This window comes from Lissotriton vulgaris, chromosome 7 (assembly GCF_964263255.1).
Source record: "Lissotriton vulgaris chromosome 7, aLisVul1.2, whole genome shotgun sequence".
In the NCBI taxonomy this organism is placed as follows: domain Eukaryota; kingdom Metazoa; phylum Chordata; class Amphibia; order Caudata; family Salamandridae; genus Lissotriton; species Lissotriton vulgaris.
Genome location: NC_141695.1, coordinates 968,928,511 through 968,951,704, shown reverse-complemented (window position 1 = coordinate 968,951,704; position 23,194 = coordinate 968,928,511). Strand labels below are relative to the sequence as shown.

At 46.3% G+C, this 23,194-nt stretch overlaps 1 protein-coding gene across 1 annotated transcript in view; it reads right to left on the bottom strand.

Annotated features, from left to right (window-relative positions):
• The window catches only part of HMMR (hyaluronan mediated motility receptor), a 488,049-nt gene that overhangs the window by 256,681 nt on the left and 208,174 nt on the right, over positions 1-23,194 (bottom strand). Inside the window, exon 13 of the mRNA XM_086931406.1 lies at positions 1,961-2,139. Coding sequence (XP_086787532.1) covers positions 1,961-2,139 — 179 coding nt within the window. The remainder of the gene's footprint in view (positions 1-1,960; positions 2,140-23,194) is intronic.

Here is a 23,194-nt window from a genome sequence, read left to right as displayed (position 1 = left end):
CTCACTATGTCATGCAACATACAGCTAGAACACTGGAACTAGCATACTGAGAGAGGGTTAAAGCCAGAAGACAGTAGATTCACTGTAGGGCTCGACTGCCCAGAATGAATTCAACAAAGCAGAGGCCTGTGCTTTGTCTTCACTGCTGCGCAAATTCATTTGTAAATTCGAACAAGGAGATCTTAGCAGGTTTACTGCAGGCTTGATCTAAAAAAAGCAAAAGTGAAAGCGAGAGCAGTCTTCACTTTTCAAGCACTGCACTCGTGCTTGTGGCGTGCCGCTGCACGCTCCCGCAAGGTGGATGCCGCCACAAGCACCAGTGCATTGCTTGGAAAAAGTGAAGAGCGATGGCTAAAAGTCCTCCTATGCAGCGCATGCACGCTGTGTATGAGAGACCTAAAACAGGTCAATCCACGAGAAAAGGGATAAGCATTGGAGAGCCTAGAAAGGAAACGAACTGACAGTGTGCAGAGATGGTGCCTATATGCGGCACCACTCGAGGTCCAGTATGGTGCCAGAGTACATTCTGAAAGAGGGACCTGCAGTAAGAAGCATCCATCTAAAAATATTTAGCATAAGAACATTACAGCAAGACACTAGAAAGACTGCAGGACTTAATAAAGAGGGCTATAGTTGAAAAGGAATCACTAATGCAGCGCAATGCAAACACTGGAGTGGAAGCAGAACACACAAACAGCCAACACCATTATGTGAAAGATTAGTATGCCACCGGGTTGAGTTAGGACTGGATTGACTCAAGTCAATGGCTGAAATAAGCTTGACAAAACGTTTAAAGGGGGGAGATCCAAACCAAACTGTCTACAGTTAAGTCGGATTGTCAGCTATGCTGTATAAACGCAAAGTGAAAATAATAAAGGCTTTGAACATCCTACAGTAAAGATATTGCATTTCCCAAGTAGCATAGAAAAGGTTTAGTGCACAGGAGCCTTCGTATTAAACAGAATCACAAACTTTAAAGCAAATGTCTCGATTGGAAAATGAGAATCAGACCTTAATAAAAATGGTATTAAAAAAGACAAGGACAAAACAAGCTCGTGAATCTAAAGATTGGACACAAGTGAACACATTTTTTCATTTACTTTGCATCAGATTCTCCACTGTGAAGATTCAACCTACAGCAAATTAAAACAAATTCGAGCTATACGCATTTAACTGAAAAATTATCAAAGCAGGCAAACTGAAGTACTGCCTGCATGCGATTAGAGAGGACATAAGAGGATACAAAAAATAAACCGCCTCTTGAAGGTGGTAAAACTTACTGACTTCATATAGGAACAAGTTCCATAAACGTTTCCCAAAACACCTATTAGCAGATTCCTAAAATGACATTAAAATGTCCTCCAAGTCAGAGGAAACTAGTGAGGACCTTAAACGCAGGTCAATCGGTAGACTTCGTTAACATACCCAAGTACTCTGGATAGACCAGGCCTATACTTCAACTGTAGAAACAACATTTAAAAAAAAAAAGAAAAAAAGAAAAAACCCACACATGGTCTTCCACTGGTAACCAATCAAAGGTCAATTATGCTGCAAAGAGGTTGTCCCATTTGAATAACCTTGCAGAAAAATTATCCAGGTTGCATTAGTTTGAACAAGCCTAATAAGCACCTTTAGCAGTAAATGGTGTAGTTGGGGGAAGAAGGCAGAGGTGGTGCCAATGTAATATTTTCCCCACCACACGCAAAACAGCAGAACACGCTCCCCAAACCAGAAAAAGATGGAATAGTTGCAGCAAACAATCAAATTAATCCAAGTAGCCTGTTAAGGTGATCATTTTGAAAGATTAATAAGTAGCTCCCAACGGATTTGATAGGTTAGCACATATATTACCGATGCTAGAAAGATTTTCTGATGCAGAAGATTGCTTGTTAAAAAAAAAGTGACATTTAGACTTGGAAACAGTCCCTTTATTAAAAAAAGATTCAAGGAAACAATGTACCTTTTTCTTGTTGAAGAGCCTCACATCTCTTATTTATATCTTTCATTTGTTCAGAAAACTCTTCTTCTTTCACCAGAAAAAGGCTCCTCTGTTTTAAACTGGACTGATCCTTTTCCTTCAGCAATTGCTCAGACAGTGAGAGCTCCATTTTGTATTTTTCTACTTGCTCCGACACACGGCTGTAAAGATCAGAGCAAATGTCACCAATCATTAAGTAATTGATAAAACAGACATTAGATAATACAGAATGCACCCCAGTAGCCTCATTCATACTAGCATTTCGGGTTTATAAAGAGGACTACTAGCATTTTAACAAGTGTCAATTTACTATAAGACAAATGAGCACGGAGTGCACAGTATAAGACACTACCTCCTTCCATTTAGTTAGCCCAATTAAAAAATCATTCCTTGACATGAACAATGGTAAGTTTCAGTTAAACATGTCATCCTGCTACTGCTTCCAATGCAGAAATTAGGGGGTATACAAGGGCACTCATCCATGGTATCAAATGCTTTGAGAAAGCTAGTTGGTACGAAGACTCTTTAGACAAATAGCTACTAAAAACAAGCATTTGCAATGCAATCGGTCTCGCATTTACGCAAGTTTGAGCTATTGGCATTGTAAATGGCAATGCTTTTTATTGAGGTTTTGGTTTCAAAAACAAATAAAAAGCAGCCATTTACAATGGCAGTAGCTTAAACTCGGGTAAATGCGCGACCTATTGCATTGCTAATGCTTGTTAGAGAAGCTCAGTGACCACGTGACTGTTCCAATTCTGAGAAATTCTTGGTTATAAATTAGATTGGTGCCATGTAATGATCTGGAAATCGGATGTATTGATGTGAAGGTCGATAAATGTATTCATGCTTCTAGACAAATGCATTGCCTATGAACCAGTTTACAACTGCAACACAAGGATCTGGCAATAGAGCTTGCTGCTGATAATTGAGTTTCAGCACTCTTTTATGAGAGTATTTTGAACGTTTTAGAGTTTGAATTTAAGGATCCCCAAAGCGGGAACCTAGAGCTCTAAAATTTAAACTCTGAAGGAAGGACTTTGAGCCATAAAATTATTTTTTAGGACTCTCCCATCACCTTGGGGTTTGAGCCCTGTACTACTTGCCCCCCTCCCCCGCCAACACAAGATCAGTAGATATCCATATTATCACCAAAGCTCTGTGAAGTTAATTTGGTGGCCTGTTGCACATAATCATAAATAAATATCCTTTTGAAAGTACATCTCAAATGTCATGACCACTCCACACCCACTTTTCTGCCATGACCATTTTAAACCCTAGGGGCTGTCCGACGTCACAGTGGGCGTGTGCAGAGGACGGCCGGGGGCTGCCCGAAGCACGCCCCCTCCATAAACCACCCACACCGCAGTGGAATTCGCGGAGGTCAAGGTTTAAAGTAATAGTTTGGAAAACACATTTATATATTCTACATATGTATACTTTTAACACTGAATCCCAGCCTCTGTTACATATACTTGAAGGGAAAACGTTGAGCTGATTCAACAGGCGACATAAGTGGAGGTGAGGAACAGCCATGGCCAAAGATTTGTTTTCAACAGAAAGTGAATTTCTATTCTTTTAATTTAATTAGTGTAGGTTTTCACTTGCATTCTAAGAATCTGGCCCTCCTGCTTTTGCTTCCCTCTTGAAATAGTGTCATGGTAAATACAAAAAAATGACGATCCTTATAATTTGTTGTTCTCACCAACATTAACAGTCTGCAGTGGGTGAGTAGCTTTGAGAGCCCGCATTCAATATAAATTGAAAGTGAATATGAATGTTAAGTGATCACTTCAAAGCATGCTCTTCTGCCTTTTTCGTAAACCATGATCCCCTTGAGCTTAGTTTTTTGACTTTTGTTAAAGGTCATTTTTCACACTTGTGAAAGAACTCTGCTGTAACTACTGCAGCCTTAGGGTAGACAGTTACACAATTATTTACAAGGTATAGAATAGGTGGCCCACACTGGTTGCTCAGACACGACAGATCAAATACCCACAAGATTAGTGAGAAAGTGGGCTTTGCTCTGCCACCAATGGCTTGCAGAATTTGTGGGGCATGGATAAAAGTATTACGTAGAAAAACAATTAGATTATATATTTATTAATGTCGTGCTGTTCTTACCCGTTGCCAATTTCAGAGTTACCCATCACAGTTAACATATAGCAAAACAAAATAAATATATCTGGGATGTGTGACAGGAGGCTAGGAATCGAATGAAAGACAAAATCACTGAACAAATAACAGAATGCAAAATGATGGGATCAAATTGCATCTTTATATTATGGTGATCTGTATGCTTTGATATTGCACCATATAGTATATCGTTGTAGTGTATATTGCATAGTACTGGAGGATTTATACAGTGCTTACATCCCCTATGTGGAACGCTCAAGAACATGTCTACATGAGTAGCATGTTACTCCATGTACAGTGTGTGGTTGGAGTTTTGATCCTAAGAAGTGTTTCCATGTTGTGCCGGATGCCCACCGAATACTTTATCATGTTATGGGATCGAGCACGTACCACTGTGTTGGATGATGAATTGTGAGTCCGTTTTACGTTTTTCAGTATGCTGGTAGCTTTGTACTGCTCGACAGGATATTAAAAGTTTTTTCAAATGACATGCACATTAGAAGCAACGAGAGTTGATTGGGTCCGCATATCCGGAAATTGCAGGTAATGTAAATTGTGACCTCACACAAACTGTTTCGACTTTCTAAATCACAGTCAGTTAGGCAAGGACAGAGACCTTCACTGGCTTCCTATTGCCCAAAGAATGGAATTTAAATCACTGCCTTGCTTACTGGGCTCTGCAAGGCCATGGCCCACCTATCCTTCACCAATTGATTCGCCCTTAATACACCAAACAGATTACTTCGGTCTTTTAACTTACACCTGGCATCCACCCAGGCTATTTAAACAAGCATTTGCAATGCAATAGGTCTGGCATTAATGAAGTTTGGGCTACTGGCATTGCTAAATATTGCAACACCAATTGCAACAAGTCTATAAATTGTAGGCCAAAAAATGTGTATTTACTTTTTTAGCAAAGGTGGCATGCTGCGCTTTAGATGAATATATTAAGTAAAGTGCGCCATACTGCAATTGATAGTGTGTGCATGGGTGAATGGTTGTGCCTCGCAAGCGTCGTTGTGCCTCGCAAGCGTCGTTGTGCCTCGCAAGCGTCGTTGTGCCTCGCAAGCGTCGTTGTGCCTCGCAAGCGTCGTTGTGCCTCGCAATCGTGGTTGCGTGTGTTTGTGTACGGGTGGTTGGGCGGGTGGGGGCGGGCGTGTGGGCGTGCGGTCGTGGGTGGGTGGTCGTGCGTGGTCGTGCGTGCGGGGGTGGTCGTGCGCGGGGGTGGTCGTGCGTGCGGGGGTGGTCGTGCGTGCGGGGGTGGTCGTGCGTGCGGGGGTGGTCGTGCGTGCGGGGGTGGTCGTGCGTGCGGGGGTGGTCGTGCGTGCGGGGGTGGTCGTGCGTGCGGGGGTGGTCGTGCGTGCGGGGGTGGTCGTGCGTGCGGGGGTGGTCGTGCGTGCGGGGGTGGTCGTGCGTGCGGGGGTGGTCGTGCGTGGGGGTGGTCCTGCGGGTGGGGAGTGAGACGGAAAGAACTAGCGATTGGCAGTCCGGAGAGAGTTACACGGCAAGACCATTAAATGTAGATATTAAAAGAAAAAAAAGTTGTTAAAGGCAGACAGAAGCAAAGGCACGGTTGAAACAGGGAAAAAGGCAGGTGAAAAGGTTGAGCGATTAAATAAAAGGAGATTAGAGAAAGAAAATAAAGTGGGCACATTTTGGAGGTAGCGAACAGCGTGAGAGAAAAGAAAATAGCAGAGAGGTGAAGCAGGCGACTGGTCTATACATAGATGGAGGATGGAAGACAGGAGAGAATAAAGTGAAAGGAAGAAACGAGAGTTGAGAGCAGAAAAAGACAGAAGTGAAGATAGTGGAGGAGAAAAGGAGGATATGAGAGATGAGAAATGCAGAATCGACAGTAAAAAAAAGGTCGAATAGGGAGAGAGGAGAGAAATATTAGAAGAGGGAGCGACGGCGAGCACGTCTAGTTAGTTTCAAATAGTACAGCTGTAAACAGTGACAGCTCAGCTGCCCATATTTTGCTTGAAAGTACATCGGAATAGACAAATGTTCTGGTGGTTCAAGATATAAAACGCAAAAAGTTATGTTTTTATAAGAACCAAGTCCACTCTTCCAGGGCAGAGGCATGTCATTTGCGGATTCACCGTGAGTGGTGGGGGCCTGGACGGACATTTGTTGGAGCTGTCCTGCTTTCCCGTGACCTGCCCTAAGCAAGCACATGCGCGCACCCGTTCATCAAGAAAGCAAAAGAAAGATACAATTAGGTGGGAAACGAACCTGAAATATAGGACCAAACACCGGAAGTGTAACAAGATTTGTCACAGCATGCAGGTTACATGCAGTCCTCTCAGTGTGTTCATGGTCACCTTTATAATGGATTGTGAGGTAGCTTTCAGTGAGGCAGCAACACAGATCCGATTGCCCGAGCACGTGTTTTCTACTTTGCTTGAATTCATATAGCGCTTGGTTGCTTACCAAACTCGTGGTGAGACGTAAAGCGCTCGGCCGACGACAACCCCGCTTGTCAGTGCAGAGCTGGTACCAGAGAAGCGCAAGAGCTCCATCACTCGTCGCAAGTGTGGCAGGCTGCCTCTGAAACTTGGGAGGGAGGAAGTGGAGGCGGGGGTAAAGTGGTTGCGTCCAGTTTGTACTGGAAAAAGGAGGTTTCTGTAGTTTGTTTCTTATACGTGATAAATAACAGGGGGAGGGGCTAGGGCGGGTCGCAAATGCATCACGATGACAGTGCGTTAAAACAAGTAGGAAGATCACATTCTGAAATGTAAATTCTGTTTATTCGGCAGAAAAGTTTCGCGTTGTGACCCCCCGTGGGTTGATTTCTGCAGAATCCTGCAGGAGTGAGACGAAAGGGCCCTGCGGCAGTAATTTTAACCGGGAGAGGAGGAAGGCAACGTGCACCGCCTCGTGAAATGGATCCAAAAAAAAAAAAGCTCTCGGCATTGCTGTGGCGGGAGCGCATTCCTTTGAAGTCTGATGCGGAGGCTCAGACAAATGGTGTGGGATGTGGCTGGCAATGGTGTGGGTGTGCGATGTGCACGTGCCTGGCTCACATGTACTGTACCCGATTCGCAGCAGTTTGGGTAGACTTTTGAAAGCCCTACTATAATCTCGACCAAACAAGCCTTGCTAAAGCAATGCTGTAGGTCGAGACCTAGAGGAGGTGGGTGTTCCTTCAATTTTAATGTAGCTAAGCTTTGAAACTTTTCCCTTGGCCATTGGTGTGACAGAAAATGATACACTTCCTGAAAGCGATCAAAACTAGGTCCTTCAATTAAATTAAGTCTTTTAAGGTGCTCTTCCCCTTCTGTTATGTTGCAGCCTCTTACCCTGAGCTGGGATGCCCCCCCAAGTCACCTTGCACTCTTACTATTGATGAAAATTGAAAATCAACTCATATTTAGCCTACTGTAAGGAAAATGCTACTTACCAGAATGCATCTGTTCTTGGCATGTAGGGCTGCTGACATCTTAGCATAGATCACCGCCTAGTGTTGGGTCTGGATGTTTGCACTTTGTCTTGGAAGAGTCTTCAAAGTATCAAGAGATAGGTGACTCCTCCCCTGGACTACAGTGCGCATGGGCATCTTCTCCATCCTCAGCTTGTTTTTCGCCATTGTGGCAAAGATGGAGTATAGAAAAGTAAGAGATGACCAGGTAAATGTATGTTAAGAAGGTAACCCTGCAGCTGTGACAGGCACCGAGGAGGAGGGTGGGCGATATGAATGTATAGCAGTTTCTCCTCTAGCGGTGGCCGCCTGTACCAGCTGCAGTGGTTTGAAATAGTTTTAAGGACAGCCTGGCCTACAGCAGCTTGTTGCTTAGCTTGCACATCAACACAGTAGTGTTTAGCGAAAGTATTTATGGTAGATCATGTAGCTGCCCTACATATGTCTTCTAAGGGAATATGTCCTAGGAAAGCCATGGATGCTCCCATTTTGCACGTTGTGTGCCCTTGGGGGAACTGTTAAAGTGCCCTTCGCTTTTTGATAGCATATTTGAATGCATTTCACGATCCATCTGGCTATTCCTGTTTTGGAAATGGGATAACCTTCATGTTGTGGTGAAAAGACAACAAATAGTTGCTTTGTCTTTCTGAATGATTTTGTTCTGTCAACGTAATATAGCAGAGCACATTTAACTTCAAGCGTGTGTAGAGTTCTTTCAGCTACTGATTGCGGGTTTTGAAAGAAAACTGGCAATTCTATGGACTGATTGATGTGAAAAGTGGAGATAACTTTTGGCATAAATTTAGGGTTTGTACAGAGTACTACCTTATTGTGGTGTATTTGCATGAAAGGTTCCTGAATGGTTAGTGCCTGTAGCTCACTCACTCGCCTGAGGGAGGTAATTCCAATTAAAAAAGCCACCTTCCATGTTAAGAATTGTAGTTCACATGAATGAAGTGGTTCGAAGGGAGGTCCCATGAGTCTGGTAAGTACAATGTTCAGGTTCCAGACTGGAGAAGGTGGATGCTTTGGAGGGATAATTCTTTTAAGTCCTTCCATAAAAGCTTTGATAGGTGGTATTCTAAACAGAGACATATCTGTTTTGAAGATATGCTGCTATAGCAGCAAGGTGTAGCCTTATGGATGAGTATGCTAGGTTACATCTCTGTAGCAGGTAAATTAAGTTTTGTACGGAGGCATCTAATGGATGGATTTGATTATTATTACAATAAATGACACATCTTTTCTATTTAGCTGCGTAGCATGCTCTGGTAGTGTGACACCTTGCTTCCTCGATAATGTTCATGCAGTCGGGAGGCAAGTTAAGATATCCGAACTCTAAGACCTCAGGAGCCAGATCGCTAGGTTCATCAGATTGGGATCTGGGTGCCTGATTTCTCCATGGTTCTGTGTTAGCCATTGTGGCGAAAGGCGCAGCCTTTGGTGGGGGGGAGTACAGAGAGTTCCAGGAGTGTCGTGTACCATGGCTGTCTTGCCGATGTGGGAGCAACAAAGATCATTGTGAGTGTCTGTTGCCTTAGTTTGCGTGCCACTAATGGAATCAGTGGGGTTGGTGGAAAAGTGTACGCAAATCTGCCTGACCAGTTCATTCATATCGCATTGCCCTTTTACAACGGGTGTTGGAACCTGGCGGCAAAGGACTGGCATTTTGAGTTTCTTTTGTGGCAAACAGATCTAGGTCTTGATGTCCCCACTTAAGGAAGAATGGGTGGAGAACTTTAGGATGAATATCCCATACGTGTATTTGCTGATCGTGTCGGCTCAGTAGGTCTCTTGTCTGGTTGTCTATTCCTGGGAGGAGATAAATGTTTTGAGGAATTGCCCACTTCCATATGCTCTGTGCTAGGTGGGACAGTTGTAGAGAGTGTCCCTCCCTGTTTTTGGATGTAGTGCATGGCTGTCATGTTGTCCGTCCGGATTAACTTGTTGCTCAAGTATTTCTGAAAAGCCCTCATTGCTAGGAATACTGCTAGTAACTCCAAGTAGGTTATATGTAGGGTCTTCTGTTTGACTGTCCAGAGACCTTGGACTGTATTGAAGGAGATGTGCTCCCCAACCTGTCAGTGATGCGTCTGCTGTTAATACTACCTGTGGAACTGGCTCTTGGAACAGTCGTCCCTTGGAAAGGTTTTGTGGGTTCCACCACTGCAGAGAGCGGTAAGTGCGACTGTCTACCAACACTAGGTCTTGTAATTGTCCTTGAGCTTGGTTCCACTGGCGTGCTAGGCATTGTTGTAAGGGGCGCATGTGCAGCCGAGCGAGAGACGATGAATATGCAGGAGGTCATCATGCCTATGAGCTGGATGAACACTCAAGCTGGCGGGGAGTGTTGTGGCTGAAATTTGTGAATGAGAGATTGTATGTTGGCAATCCTGTTTTCGTTTTGATATGCCCTTGCTACTGAGGTGTTGATTGTTGCTCCCAGATATTGCTGTATGTGGGAGGGTTGTAGATGTGATTTTGGGTAGTTTATGGAAAATCCTAGATCGTGTAGTAGCTGTATTGTTTGAGAAATGTGGCTGGCACACTGTGCGTAGAGTTGGCTTTTATGAGCCAATCGTCGAGATAAGGGAACACGTGAATGTGTGGTCTCCGTAGGTGTGCTGCTACTACTGCTAGGCATTTTGTGAACATTCTTGGTGCTGTAGTTACTCCAAAGGGGAGAACTTTGAATTGAAAGTGCTGACCTATTGTGAAGGTGAGGTATTTCCTGTGAGCTGGATGTACAGGAATGTGAAAGTATGCGTCCTTGAGACCTAGTGTGGCGAGGAAGTCGCCTTGCTGGAGTAGTGGGAGTACTTGTTTTAGAGTGATCATATGGAAATGATCTGAGAGTATGTATTGGTGCAACGGTCTGAGGTCTAGTATTGGTCTGAGAGCCATCTTTTCTAGGAATCAGGAAGTATAGAGAGTATACTCCTGTTCCTTGATGTTGCAATGGGACTGGCTCTATGGCACCTTCTTGGAGCATGGAGAGCACCTCTTGTTGTTACAGTGTAATGTGTTCTTTGAACATTGGCCGGTGTCTGGGCGGAATGTTGGGTGGTGTAGAAGTGAGTTCCAGGCAGTAACCATACTGGATAATTTGTCTCACCCACTTGTCTGTAGTGATAGTGTTTGACCGGTAGGAATTGTGTTAACCTGCCTCCGACTGGTGTTAAATGGTCTGGAGGGCGTGTGAGCGAGTCACTGTTGGTGACGGAGGCTTGGGTGTTACCACCATCGCGTCCTCTGCCCTTGTTGTTCTTTACTCTATAACCTCCTCTGTTGGCACTTTTATTAAAGGTGCTTTGGGTATTACTTTTTGAATGTGGAGGAAGTTTGGGATGTGTTGCCTCTACCCGAGCCTCGAAAGGAGGAGCGACAAAAGGAACTCCTAGATTGTTCAAACTGAAGTGCACCCATGGACTTAGCCGTATCCGTATCTTTTTTAATCTTTCATAAGATGGTATCTACCGCAGGGCCAAACAAGAAATCTTGGTTAATGGGCTGGTTGAGGATGGTTGACTGCACTTCATTTTTAGAGCCGGAAATGCGTAGCCATGCATGCAGACGTAGTAATCCGCTAGTGTTGAAAGATCTGGCGGCTGTGTCAGCTGCATCAAGGGCACATTTGATGGAAGCGTTAGTGATAAATTTGCCTTCCTGTATTAGGTCATTTGCTTTAGTTTTAAAAGGTTCTGGTAGGTGTTGTAGTAAAACCTACAGTGTGCTCTATCGTAACGTGCTAAGAGAGTTTGTGTGTTGGCAATTCTCCAGGTATTTGCTGCCAGGGAGGCCACTCTAATCTGAGGCTTCTAATATCTTTGACTGTCAGGAGGGTGAGTATCTCCTGTTTGCGAATTAGCTTGTTTTCCTAGCATTCGATACAACTAGTGAGTCTAATGGTAACGGAGATTTAATATATGAAGGGTCTGTAGGGGCTGGTTTATATTTATTCTCAATTCTGGGATGGAGGACACGCGCTCTGGCTGTGTCTTTATACATGTCTGGCGCATGCTTTAGTACCCCTTTCAACATAAAAAGTGTGCGTACACTTTTCTCAGATGTTGGAAATGTGTCAAATAGGAAATCCTCTATTGGGTCAGTGTGCATGTCTACACCATGATACTTAGCTGCCCCATCGACTAGCTGGTTAAAAAAGATAGTGTCGTCAGTAGGAGACTGCTTTGTAGGGTATGAAGAGGGATCAGGGATGGGTTGTGGGTCATGTATTATTAGGATCATTATGGTCACTCCATATGTTATCTTGGATACCCTGATCTTCAGGTTCTATAAAAGCATCCTAAGGGTCCTCTCCCATGTTGTCTGTCTCATCATAACCTGAAGGTGTAGGAGAGTAAGGCACATAAGGCATGTCAGGAAAGAAAGTAGGAGGAGTAAAAGGCCTTGAAGGAGATGTTCCAAAGTCTTTCTATGGAGGAACAGGAGAAGTAGTATCAGTGTCCAATGATCTTTTATTACTTTTGTAAACTGTTACATGTCCTGTTTCAGGGTATATGTACAGTTTAGTTTGTTCTTCGCTCATTGGATCAGGATGGAAAAGTTCTTCCTCAACTGTCCGTGGCTTTGGAGCCGATGGTTTTGGCTTGGTCACTTGTTTGTGGCGAGTCTTTGGCTCGAGGGCCTTAGGCTGTGGAGCTTTTTTCGGCTCGACTGGATTTGTCGGCTCGACTGCAGTTTTCGGGTCCAGGACCGGGACCTTTTTTGGTTAGATGATTGTTTGGTTGGATGTCCTTTTTTGGCTGTACTGCCTTTTTTGGCTCGGCGACCTTTGATTAGACGACCTTTTACGGATCGACCGATTTTTCGGTTCAATAGCCTTTTTTGGTTCGACGTGTTTTTTGGTGTCGACTACCTGTTTCGGCTCGAGGATTTTTGTAGAATTGACGGCCTTCGTGTCGACAGGCTTTTTTGGCTGATCTGCCTTCTTTAGAGCTACACCTTTTTTCGGCACGGCCTTTTTCGGGTAGACTGTTTTTCGGATCACGGCCCTCTTTGGTTCGACGCCCTTTTTTGGATGAATGACCTTCTTTGGTTCGACAACCCTTTTTTGTCCGACGGCCCTTTTGGGAAGAGTGTTGCTCGTTCCTGGGGTATCAGAAGGCTCGGGTATAATCTTCGGAGCCGAACCAGAAGGCAGGGCTTCTGAAGGAGTCTGTCTCGGCTAAGGCCTTTAGGCGATGCTTTGACCGCAGCCTTGTCTTGAGGTGGAAGCACGGTAGGGGCTTTGGTACTCACGGTTTGCCCCGGTGTGATCTGGTCATCGGAGCCAGACTGGTACTCTACGGTGACTATTTCTAGGTGTGAGTCCGCCGCTTCTGGGAGTTCATGTAAGTCGTCGAAAATGTTCTCCGGTTCCAGTGTCCGCCGCTGCATCTCTTGTCTAGTGGCCCTTTGGTTCCGTATAGTTTTCTTCGACCGGAAATGAGCACAAGCTGGACAGTTTTCCTCATTGTGCTCCGGAGATAGGCACTTGTTGCATACTGTATGTTCATCAGTATGTGGGAATTTGGAATGACATTTTGGGCATCTTTTGAACGGGGTCCTTTCCATCGGCAGGAGGCCCACGTGGCGTCGAAAAGGCCCAAAGGCCGCGTCGACGACCGGATCGAGATTGAAAGTATTATCGATTGAAATGGTACCGAACAAGAATAATACCGTCGAGGTAGAAGGCCTTTTGGCCTTAGAAAGCTGAAAACTTTTGGTTCTGAAGTTGGAGATGAGGAATAGCATCCGAACCCAATGGCTGAGAAAAACAATCTGAAAATGGAGAAGATGCCCATGCGCACTGTAGTCCAGGGGAGGAGTCACCTATCTCGTGATACTTCGAAGACTCTTCCAAAACAATAAAGTGCAAACATCCGGACCCAACACTAGGTGGCGATCTATGCTAAGATATGAATTCAGCAGCCACCATGCCTCGAACCGGTCTTTACTTTTCAATATATGCTTAACCCACGCCTGTGCAGTCTATCCATCAAAATCAAAAATTCATGGACAAATAGCATTGCAGGCTAAAGTGAGTATTAAAGGGGTTGAGTGAATAGAGACAGGTCAGTTACACTCTTGTGGACTAGTGAGATCATGCTTAGTGACTGAAAACAACAAAGCACTTAACACGAATTCCGTAGCAGTGGGCAGAGGAGTACTCATACAAATAAACTGCCAAGTGGTGGTAAAAAACCCCACTCGAGCAATGGAAGATGTCATAAACAGACTAGTAATGTCGGAGAAAATTTATTGTAACTATTGAATTTGGTTGATCACAAATAGACCAGAAATATTCTCCACCTTTTCAACTAGTGCTTACACACATGGCCTACAAAACATTGCAAGTGCCAGCAGTGGTGTAGTCCTTTAACAAATTTGTCAATGAAAATATCAGTTATTGGTACCGTTAAATGAAGCCAATCTGTCCCCTTCAATGGTAGCTCGGTTATACTTCTTTTAGCGGTCATTTCGTGCCTTTGTATTGATCTACTTCTGCTGCTCTTATCGACACTTGTTGAAGGATACAAGAGGTTCAGTGCTGCGTGCATTTTCTAACACTCTGTGGTATATGCAATTCTAAATCTGCCCTGCTTGTAAAGCACTGGTTCTCTTTGACTTACCATGGCGACTGTAAGAGCCTGATTAAGATTTGTATTTTGTTTGTACCATGAAAGGATCTTTTATTGCTGCCATATTAACAAATAACAGTGGAACAAATAAAACATGACAAAAAAAACTTCCATCTTTAAAGTTCTTTAGAATATTCTGAGATACGATGACTGACATGCTGAAACGCTTTTTGTTAGGTTAGAGGCACTGGGAATAAATGAACTGCTTTCAAAGACTCATTAGGATGTGCATGCCTAAACCCTCTGCAGTAGTCCAGCCCATGTGATGAATAAGTGATGAAGGGTGCTCTGGCAAGGAAGTGACAAGTAGAACCAGCGCCCGCCTCACTCCTCACTTACTGAAAACCGTGACTTGAAGAAACAGTTCACAACATCCCTTTCCTTCTTTCATTTAGTTGCTTCCCTGTGAAATGGATCCAAAAAAGAACCAGGGCGCGCCTCGCGCTGAAAGTTTAAAAACAAGCATTGGCATAGTCAATAGGTCTCGCATTTGGGACTTAAGTGTTTAGACATGCAACAGTTGATGTTGTTGCACCAAGTATATTGTACTGCATAACTAAATTCTTGTAAGGTTCCAAAGGAGAGACTTATTGGCAATGCCAATGCTGGTTTTAGCATATTCATGCCGTCCCATTGAAATGACTCCGGACCTCATTGAAGCTTTGGGAATCAAAGTGCTTGCAAGGGCAGCATCACCTCCTCAAAGGAATCCTTTAATATGGAAACTGGGTCAGTGAACAGATGGAAAACAGCAGGAGAGAGTGCCAAAGGAGCTGGGGGGGGGGGGGGGGGGGGGGGGGGGGGGAGGGGCCTACGAGGAGGGGCGCTGGCTGCACGGGAGCGGCCGGGAGGCAGGTAAACATGGTGGGGATCAGGCATTGGTGGCGTGTGTGATAAAGTGCCATCTTTCTTGCACTGGTATGTCCCCACTTTTTTCTGAACTGCTGATTTACTTTGAGTGTGCCCTGTGTTCCTGCCATGCAGGTACCCAGGGCCTGTGTTCCTTCCCTAAAAGCAGTGTTGAAACTAAAACCAAATTGGCATCTCTTGCCACCTGCCAGCCCCTAGTAAATGGTACCCTAGGTACCCAGGGCATGGTGACCAGAGAAGCCCCCTGAGGACTGCAGCACTTATTGTGCCACCCTCAGGGGCCCTGTACCTTGACACCCACACACTGCCATTGCAGGCTGTGTGTCTAAGTGCAGACCTAAACAAAGAATCGACATGGCACACATCCCTGTGTGGCATGCCCACAGAACCCACTGCCCTGGCATAATTCAGTCACCCCTCTAGCTGGGTGCCCTATGCAAGAGGTGTGGGCACAGGTGCATGAGCCCTGTGCCCCTACAGTACCCAGAGCCATTCCTGGGCACTAAGTGCAGTGATGCCATTAAGAGTCTATGGTGCTGGGAGGTTGGCATTACGAACTCCACAGCACCATAATGGCTACACTGAAAACTGACAAGTTTGGTACCAAATTTCTCAGCACATTAAACCCGCACTGATGTCAGTGTGGGATTTAATGTAAAATGCACCAGAGGGCATCTTGGAGATGCCCTCTGAAACCCTAACCTACAATCCACGTCTGGCTGAGTGGTTGCAAAGGCTGCCACACAACAGACATGTTGCTGGACCCCTGGGTAGGAGAGCCCCTGCTCTCCTGGGCCTGCAACAATGCACATCCTGGGCGAGGTGCTAGGTCTCCTCCCCCATCATGGGCAGGGGGAAGCTTCAAAGGCATGCCGCCTCAGCTTCTCCAGACCATTTACTGTACCCAGCAACCAGCTCCCACCAGACCTGCCCCCCCACTCTGGCGGGAAGACTGGCGGGAAACCCTACGTCAGGAAAGGGGGTGCCAGCCTGTGCCAACACCACCCCTCAGGTGGGGGAGACCAGGTGAAGCACGACCCCAGGCTTCGGCCATCTTGAAGATGGGGAGCCCTGCCCAATCCCCCCTAGGCTCCTGCCCCCCTCCCACAGGAGAGGAGCAGGCTAGGGGTGTACAGGACAGGGACCACCTGTATGGCCCCTAAATTCAGTATTTAGGGGGGTTCCCTGAACCTTCCTCCCCGAGATCCCGATAAGAAAAGAAAGATCAAGAAGACCCGCCATGCAGCTGCTAACAGGACAACAACTGACTTGGCCACAGCCCTACCGGCCTATCCTGGAACCTGCTCCTGCCTGAATCCCGGCGACTCCAGCGAACAGCAACCTTGGGACACCCAGAGGACCTGCCTGCCTTGACCCTCCTGAAGATTGGGGCTCCCATCAGCAAAGGCTCTGCTGCAACAACCCCCCTGGTGCCAGCCAGGAAGCTCCAGACCAGCCCACTCTGCACCCGCCGAGCCAGGCCCGTGCCAGAGTGATCCAAGACCACGAGGACGTCTGCCCGGCAACTGGGACCCGAAGTCCAGTGCCCAAAAACCCTCAGACGAACCAGACGCCGCCTGCAGACTCAGAACCAGGGTCCCCCACAACCGCAACCAGCTGAGGGTAAGCTTTTCCGACACCCAAAAACACCCCTGCACCCGGCACCCTACAGCCCCTTGTGCCTCCCTTTGGGGTACCTACCTGTGCTCCAAGATTCCAACTTACCTCTCGACGTGCTGGTCGCCCCTGGAGAGTCTCCACCCCAGAGCCTGCAGACTTTGTTCCCTTTTTACCTTTTCCATTGGATAACAATGAGCGCCTAACGGCTCAATAGCACCCTGCACCCAGCCGCCGGAGTACCGCTGGCTGTGCCACCTTTGTCCTATCCTGCTTCCCCCTTTGTCCTGAGCAAGTGACCTGGAGCCCAGCTCCCTCAACCACGTGGCCTGCTAGCCAGCAGCCACCAACCGGAGCCCCCCTGTCCCCCATTGGATAACATTGGGCCTAACTACCTCTGCACCCGGCCACCACTGCGCCGCTGAGGGTGAACTAACTGTACCTACCTGACACTGGAGGACCCCTGAGTCTATGCCCAGTACCACAACCTCAACACTAGAGTACTCACCAGGAAACTGGTAACTCACTTACCTGCCACTGAATTACATGGACTGGTTTTTATTCGAAAAATCTTCTAAGTGCCTACTGTTGAAAACTTAAAATATTCATATAAAATCATCCAAATTCCAAAATTCACCTGTGATCAGGAGAGGAGCCTGTACTGTACCTTGTAGCCCAGTACTGAAGCGCAAAAGTAATCCCTAGCAGGTTTACTAGTAACTTGTATTTTCTCCATAGGAATCCATGGTCTGCTTTTGTATGCCATTTTTTCTAAGTGTCTACTTTGGAAAACTAGAAATATTCTTTAAAAATCATACGAAATACTGAAACTTAATTACTTACCCGTTTGAAGTTGAGACCCCAGTGCTGGCCCCAGGAGCCCAGTACTGGATAACAAAAGTAACTAGATCGTACTTTACCTGCAACCTGAATTTTCTCCCATTGGATAACAATGCCAGATTTCGGTTGAAAAAGTTTATAAGTGGGAACTTTTAAAATAGCTTTTTATTCCTGAAAATCACTGCAATACCTAAAACGTTTGTTAAACTGTTTTCAGCTTAGACCCCAGGACTGAATCTAGGAGCCAGTCCTGGGATTACCAAAGTAATCTACAAAGTAATCAACTGTGTTTATACAAGAACATCAATTGACCTCAATGCTAAATTGTGTTGCCTACTGCAACCCCTGTACTTATTGTGTTTACAAAGTGTATTGCCTTTCTGCAAAGTACTCACCGGAGACCTCACATATTGAGAACAGTATACTTTGTTGGTTCTAGAAATAAAACTGTATCTTGGATATAAACACAATTAGCCTGGAGTTCAGTCTTTGAGTGTGTGAAACCTTTTGCTGACTGAGTGTGTACAACAAATGCTTGACTGAGTGTGTGCAACAAATGCTTTACAGTGTCCTCTGGTACTGCCTTACTGCTCAACCAAGCTACCACTTTAGAGTGTAAGGTCACACATGGCTTTAACCTCTGTTATACCTCTGGGGTTTGTGGACTCTATACACACTGTACCTTATTCTGGTCCAGTACATATAAAACCACTTTCTCACACCGTGTCTCTGAAAACAGACTCCTTCCAGGTCGCAATGGCCAGCATGTCCGGGTCACCGCATCTGCAATGAAAACGATGCTTGGGGTGCCCTTTTAGGAGCTTGTGAGTAGACATGGGAGAAAAATACATGCAAGCTCACTCACTGATGCATGCAGAAATGCAAACCTTTCGGGGCTTCACCAAGAGCAGAGCTCTGCCTGGCCGCTTGGCTGGCAGTCCGTCAAGAAAATGTTTCCAAATCTGCCGATGTGTCTGCCTCCAGAAAGTCACACAACTAAAAAGGAGTTTTCAAAGCACGGCTGAGATTTGTAGGAGTTTTTTAAATCTTGCGCCCTCATCTGCGGGGAGGCTCTGGTGCACCATCAGAGGTTCTCGTAATTGAGTTCTGGACGGTCTAGGCAAAGAGATAGTGAGAGACCGAGAAAGGGGACCTGAGAATAAAGAGAGAAAAGGAAGGACAGAGCGAAAGGGGAGAGAAAAAGAGGGAATGAGAAGAAACTAAGAGAGACAAGGATAGAGGAAAAATAATGCGGGGGAGAAAGAAGGGGAGGGAGAATGAGAGGAAAAAGATCGCGCTGGATTGAGAGGGGGTTTGGGGTAGAATCAGGAGTTAAAAAATACCCTCCTACAATGTTTTACTACAAAACTGCACTTTTGATAGATCTCCCTTTACCATTAGGATGGTTTCCAAATAATTTTAAATCCAACAAACATCAAGTTGAAGCATTAAAATTTGTATAGTATTTACAATAACAAAAACATTAAGATACATTCTCATGGAGAGAAAGACTTCGCATAAAAAGTCTTTAATAGGCAGTTTAGTCATGTAGATGTTCATTGCGCATAATACCACAGCAATTGGCATCAGCACTATGAAAGTAAATGAACATCTAAAAGGTAGCTCAATGGGTTAATGTGAATGCAACACAGTTAATGATGCACAAGGGTTCAGTTCTGGTGGTTGTGTCCAGCCTTTCACCCAAAACAGTAGAGCGGGTAAAAGAAGCACTGCAAACACTCTGCCACTCTCTACCCGACTGCATCCTCCCTCTGTTAAACTCCTCTCTCTCTTCCGGTACGGTGCCTGGCGCCTTCAAGGAGGCTGTGTTGGTGCCCCTTCTGAAGAAGCCAGGGGCTGACCCCGCCGTCCCGGCAAATTACCGTCCTATCGCTCTCCTACCTTTCTTTTCTAAAATCCTGGAAGCCCACGTCACCACCTGTCTCTCACAGTTTATCGAGAGTTCCAACTCTCGAGGCTAACCAAGCCGGCTTCAGACCCGGCCACTCTACGGAGACAGTGATCTTGGCCGTGCTGGATGCCTTGAGAGACGGTGTCGACAAGGGTACCCCCCAGGCCTTGGTATTATTAGATCTGTCAGCCGCTTTCGACACGGTGGATCATAACATCCTTCTCCGTGTCGAGCAGGCTGGCATCCAAGGCCTGGCGTTGGCCTGGGTCAAATCCTTTTTGACCGGCAGGACTCAGACCCTTAGTTTGGGCACTTTCAGGGCTCCCAGGGAGCATTCGCCCTGCGGGGTCCCCCAGGGTTCTTCTCTAGCCCCTCTTCTTTTCAATCTTTATCTTCGCCCCCTTCTTTTTTCATTGAGGCAGTGGGACGTCACCGTGTTTAATTATGCGGACGACCTACAACTCATCTTTTCTCTTAACTCCCACTCTGCTATTCCCAACTTTCAGGCAGTCATGTCCCACATCCTCCATTGGATGGGCCACAACCAGCTAAAATTGAACCCCGGTAAGACTGAGCTCCTCCTTCCTGGCAGGAGCGCCACCTTCTGGGGGCCACAATTCTGGCCGGCGGAACTTGGTCCCTCCCCCACTCCTGTGACCTCGGTGAAGAGTCTGGGGGTCACAATCGACTCCGGCTTATCCCTTGGGCCGCAAGTGGGGACGGTGGTCTCGTCCTGCATCTACCAGCTGCGCAGGATCAGGAAAGTGGCATACCTCCTTACAACTGATGCCCTCCTGCGGGTCATCATGGCCCTCGTCCTCTCCCGCTTAGATTTTTTTAACGCAATCTACCACGGTCTGCCTAAAACATCGTTGGCCAGACTGCAAGCGGTTCAAAATCAAGCGGCGAGACTGGCCCTAGGGATCCCGAAGTGGCAATCCGCCAGGCCCCTCCTTGCCAAACTCCACTGGCTCCCTGTCACCTCAAGGGTAGCCTTCAAGATCGGCTGTATCATCTTTAAGTCGTTAGCTGGGGCCTGTCCCGCTTTTGTAAAATCTCTCATCATTCCCTACCGCCCATCACGGGATCTGAGATCCGCTCACCTTCACCTCTTGACCGTCTCCTCTTACAAGCTCTGCAGATCTGGAGGTCGGAGATTTGCACACCTGGCCCCCAAGCTATGGAACTCTTTTCCTTCACTTCTCAAAACCTCTAACTCTTTGACCCTTTTCCGTAAGTCTTTAAAAACCTGGCTTTTCCCCCAATCTGGCTAGTCTTTCTGTCTTCTTTACTTCCAACAAGCGCCAGGAAACCCATGGTGTCAGTGCGCTTTACAAGCACCCCTTACAATACAATAACAATACAACACTCTGCTCTAGTCTAATGGCACCAGACATTGTTTATAGGAGCAGTCTTTTATTAGCAGTTCTGTAAGAAGAGTTACTGTTCCCTTCCCCCTCCTAGAGCAATAAAATTCTAAAGCAACACGGGGTTTGTAGGGGACATGCCACATGCATTCATTGAGAAAAGGACAGGGAGCGTAACCCGAAAGCAAAACAGATTCTCCTGCTCGACCAGTTATATTTTCCCAATTCTGGTCAAACAAAACTGGGACACAAATATGCAGTTACCGCCACTAAAGCTGCGAAGGTCTAACAAGCAACCAGACGTGCGACACGGGCACATTTGGCGTGTGAGGAGCACTGATATCTTCGAATATTACTACACACGTTTACAATTATGTAGGGGCTTTTGTTCAAAGGTCCTTTCTTTGCGTTTACATGTTCATACCACCGAGAAAAAAAACAAAAAAAAACAAAACAAGCCCGGGAGTTGTGTACACGTGCCCTAAACAGAAATGTAAAAAACAAAAACACGCGAGTGGTGCGGTGTTTTAAATGCCTGCATTCTTTGGGGATACCGGAGGTGGTGGAAAAAGTTTAATGTCAGTACACAAGCTTTACTAGATGGCTCCTGGTGACCAGTGTTAAGATTATTGTGGACCTGGGCTTTAGTTCAGCAATCTAATGCATTCTGAGAATTGTAGTGTCAGCTGATATTCCACACTTCATTTTTCAATATAATGGTTACCATTTTTGTAGATCACGAAAGGAATTTGTTACAAGGACCTTCATAAATCTTTATTACACTGTCGAAAGTGGAATTAAGGAAAATTGGCAAGTCCGTTCAGTTAACTATAGAGCCCTTCTTCGTTTAGCCAAACAGCATTGTAGTTAGTGTAATACCGTCTCTATGACATGGTATTAAAGAATTGGTACTACATATCTTCATAAAGATTTCACTTATCTTGCTAGAGCCCTAAAAGTACAAACTGTAAAGATTTCTACATTTTGAAATCCTTTGTTCGGCTCTTGTTACTGAAGCAGAAGCATATTTCAGCGCTTTGTGAAAGGAAAGCCTTGGATGGCAAAAGAGGCACGGAGCCCTTGTAACCGCTAGCGAGACACGACAAATGGTGTACATTCAGGCATGGGCTGACGTCAATGATGCCCTCCGAGTAGCCACTTGAAGCCTCTTTCCTGGTGTCACTATTTAGAATGCACCAGGACAAACACGGGGGAATCGTAGGTGAGGGACGGCCAGTTCTGTAGCCACACCGACATTGCGCCCGCCGTGGACAGGCCTCGCCAGGCGACGCTACCTGCGCAGCAGCGTGACCTCTGTCCTTGAAGTGGGCAGGGAGGCGAAGCCGGCGCACTGAGGCGTGCCCACGCGAGGAGATGCCACTGAAGGAAGGTGGCTCGAGTCAGACGCCGTGTGTCATTTGCGATTAGAGCACACCTCTTTACCTCTGCAGGCCGGGAAGGACCTACAAGGGACTGACATGTCATGCAGACATGTGTGGTGCTGACAGAGGGGTTGGGAGACTGGCTGGGATTGACACTTACGATCAGTCCGGTAGGAGGTGGCCCGAGGGAGAAGGTGGTTGTCTAAACTTTCTTGATTGGGTTAATCAATAAAGTCACATGCGAAAGCATCTGTTTATTCACACCCAATGTAAAAGCGTGCACAGCGACTGTCTCAAAAACCTGTATTATTGCCAAACCACTGGCTCTGTTTGCAGATTTACAGGTGGTCAGAGCAGCCACGAAAGTGATCGCTGGCTGTAAGGGTGCCCACGAGATGGCGCCTGTGCTCGTAAGCCTGCACAGAAAAAGTGATCGCGAGCGATGTGCACGCAAAATGACGAAAGAGGAAAGCCAGATGGCGCCTCTGCTAGTCATTGTGCGCGTAACCGCAAGCTATAGGCCACAGTTGGAGCATTGTCTGAAGCCCTTACTAAAAGTCTCGCCAGAGCAGCACATGCGCTGGCTCAGGCGAGACCTAAAAAAACACGATGGAAGAGGATGAGGCAGCAGGGGGAGGGGAGAGAGGAGGGGGCCTGCGGCTGTTTCCCTTGCGGGTGCGAGCAGGTACCATATGTTAAAGCACACTCCCGCAAGGGAATCGCCAAACGTGCACGCCTTGCATTCAAAGCAATGAGGGCACGTTTTTCACTGAAAAACAGAATCCATTGCTAAAGGTCTTTTATCCCATGACGCGCATGCACGCTGCGTAGGCTAGACCTAAAAACCAAATTGGGGGGGCTCGGGCGAAATTAGTGAGAGCGGTGCAAGTATGATGGCCAGTTACGGGGGGGGGGGGGTTGGCTGGGTATGATGGGCAGTTACGAACAACTGCTTCTATCGCCGTTAGAGAAGGCATCTGGGGGTATTTCAGAGAATGGTAAAAACCTGAGAAATTTTGCATTTCGT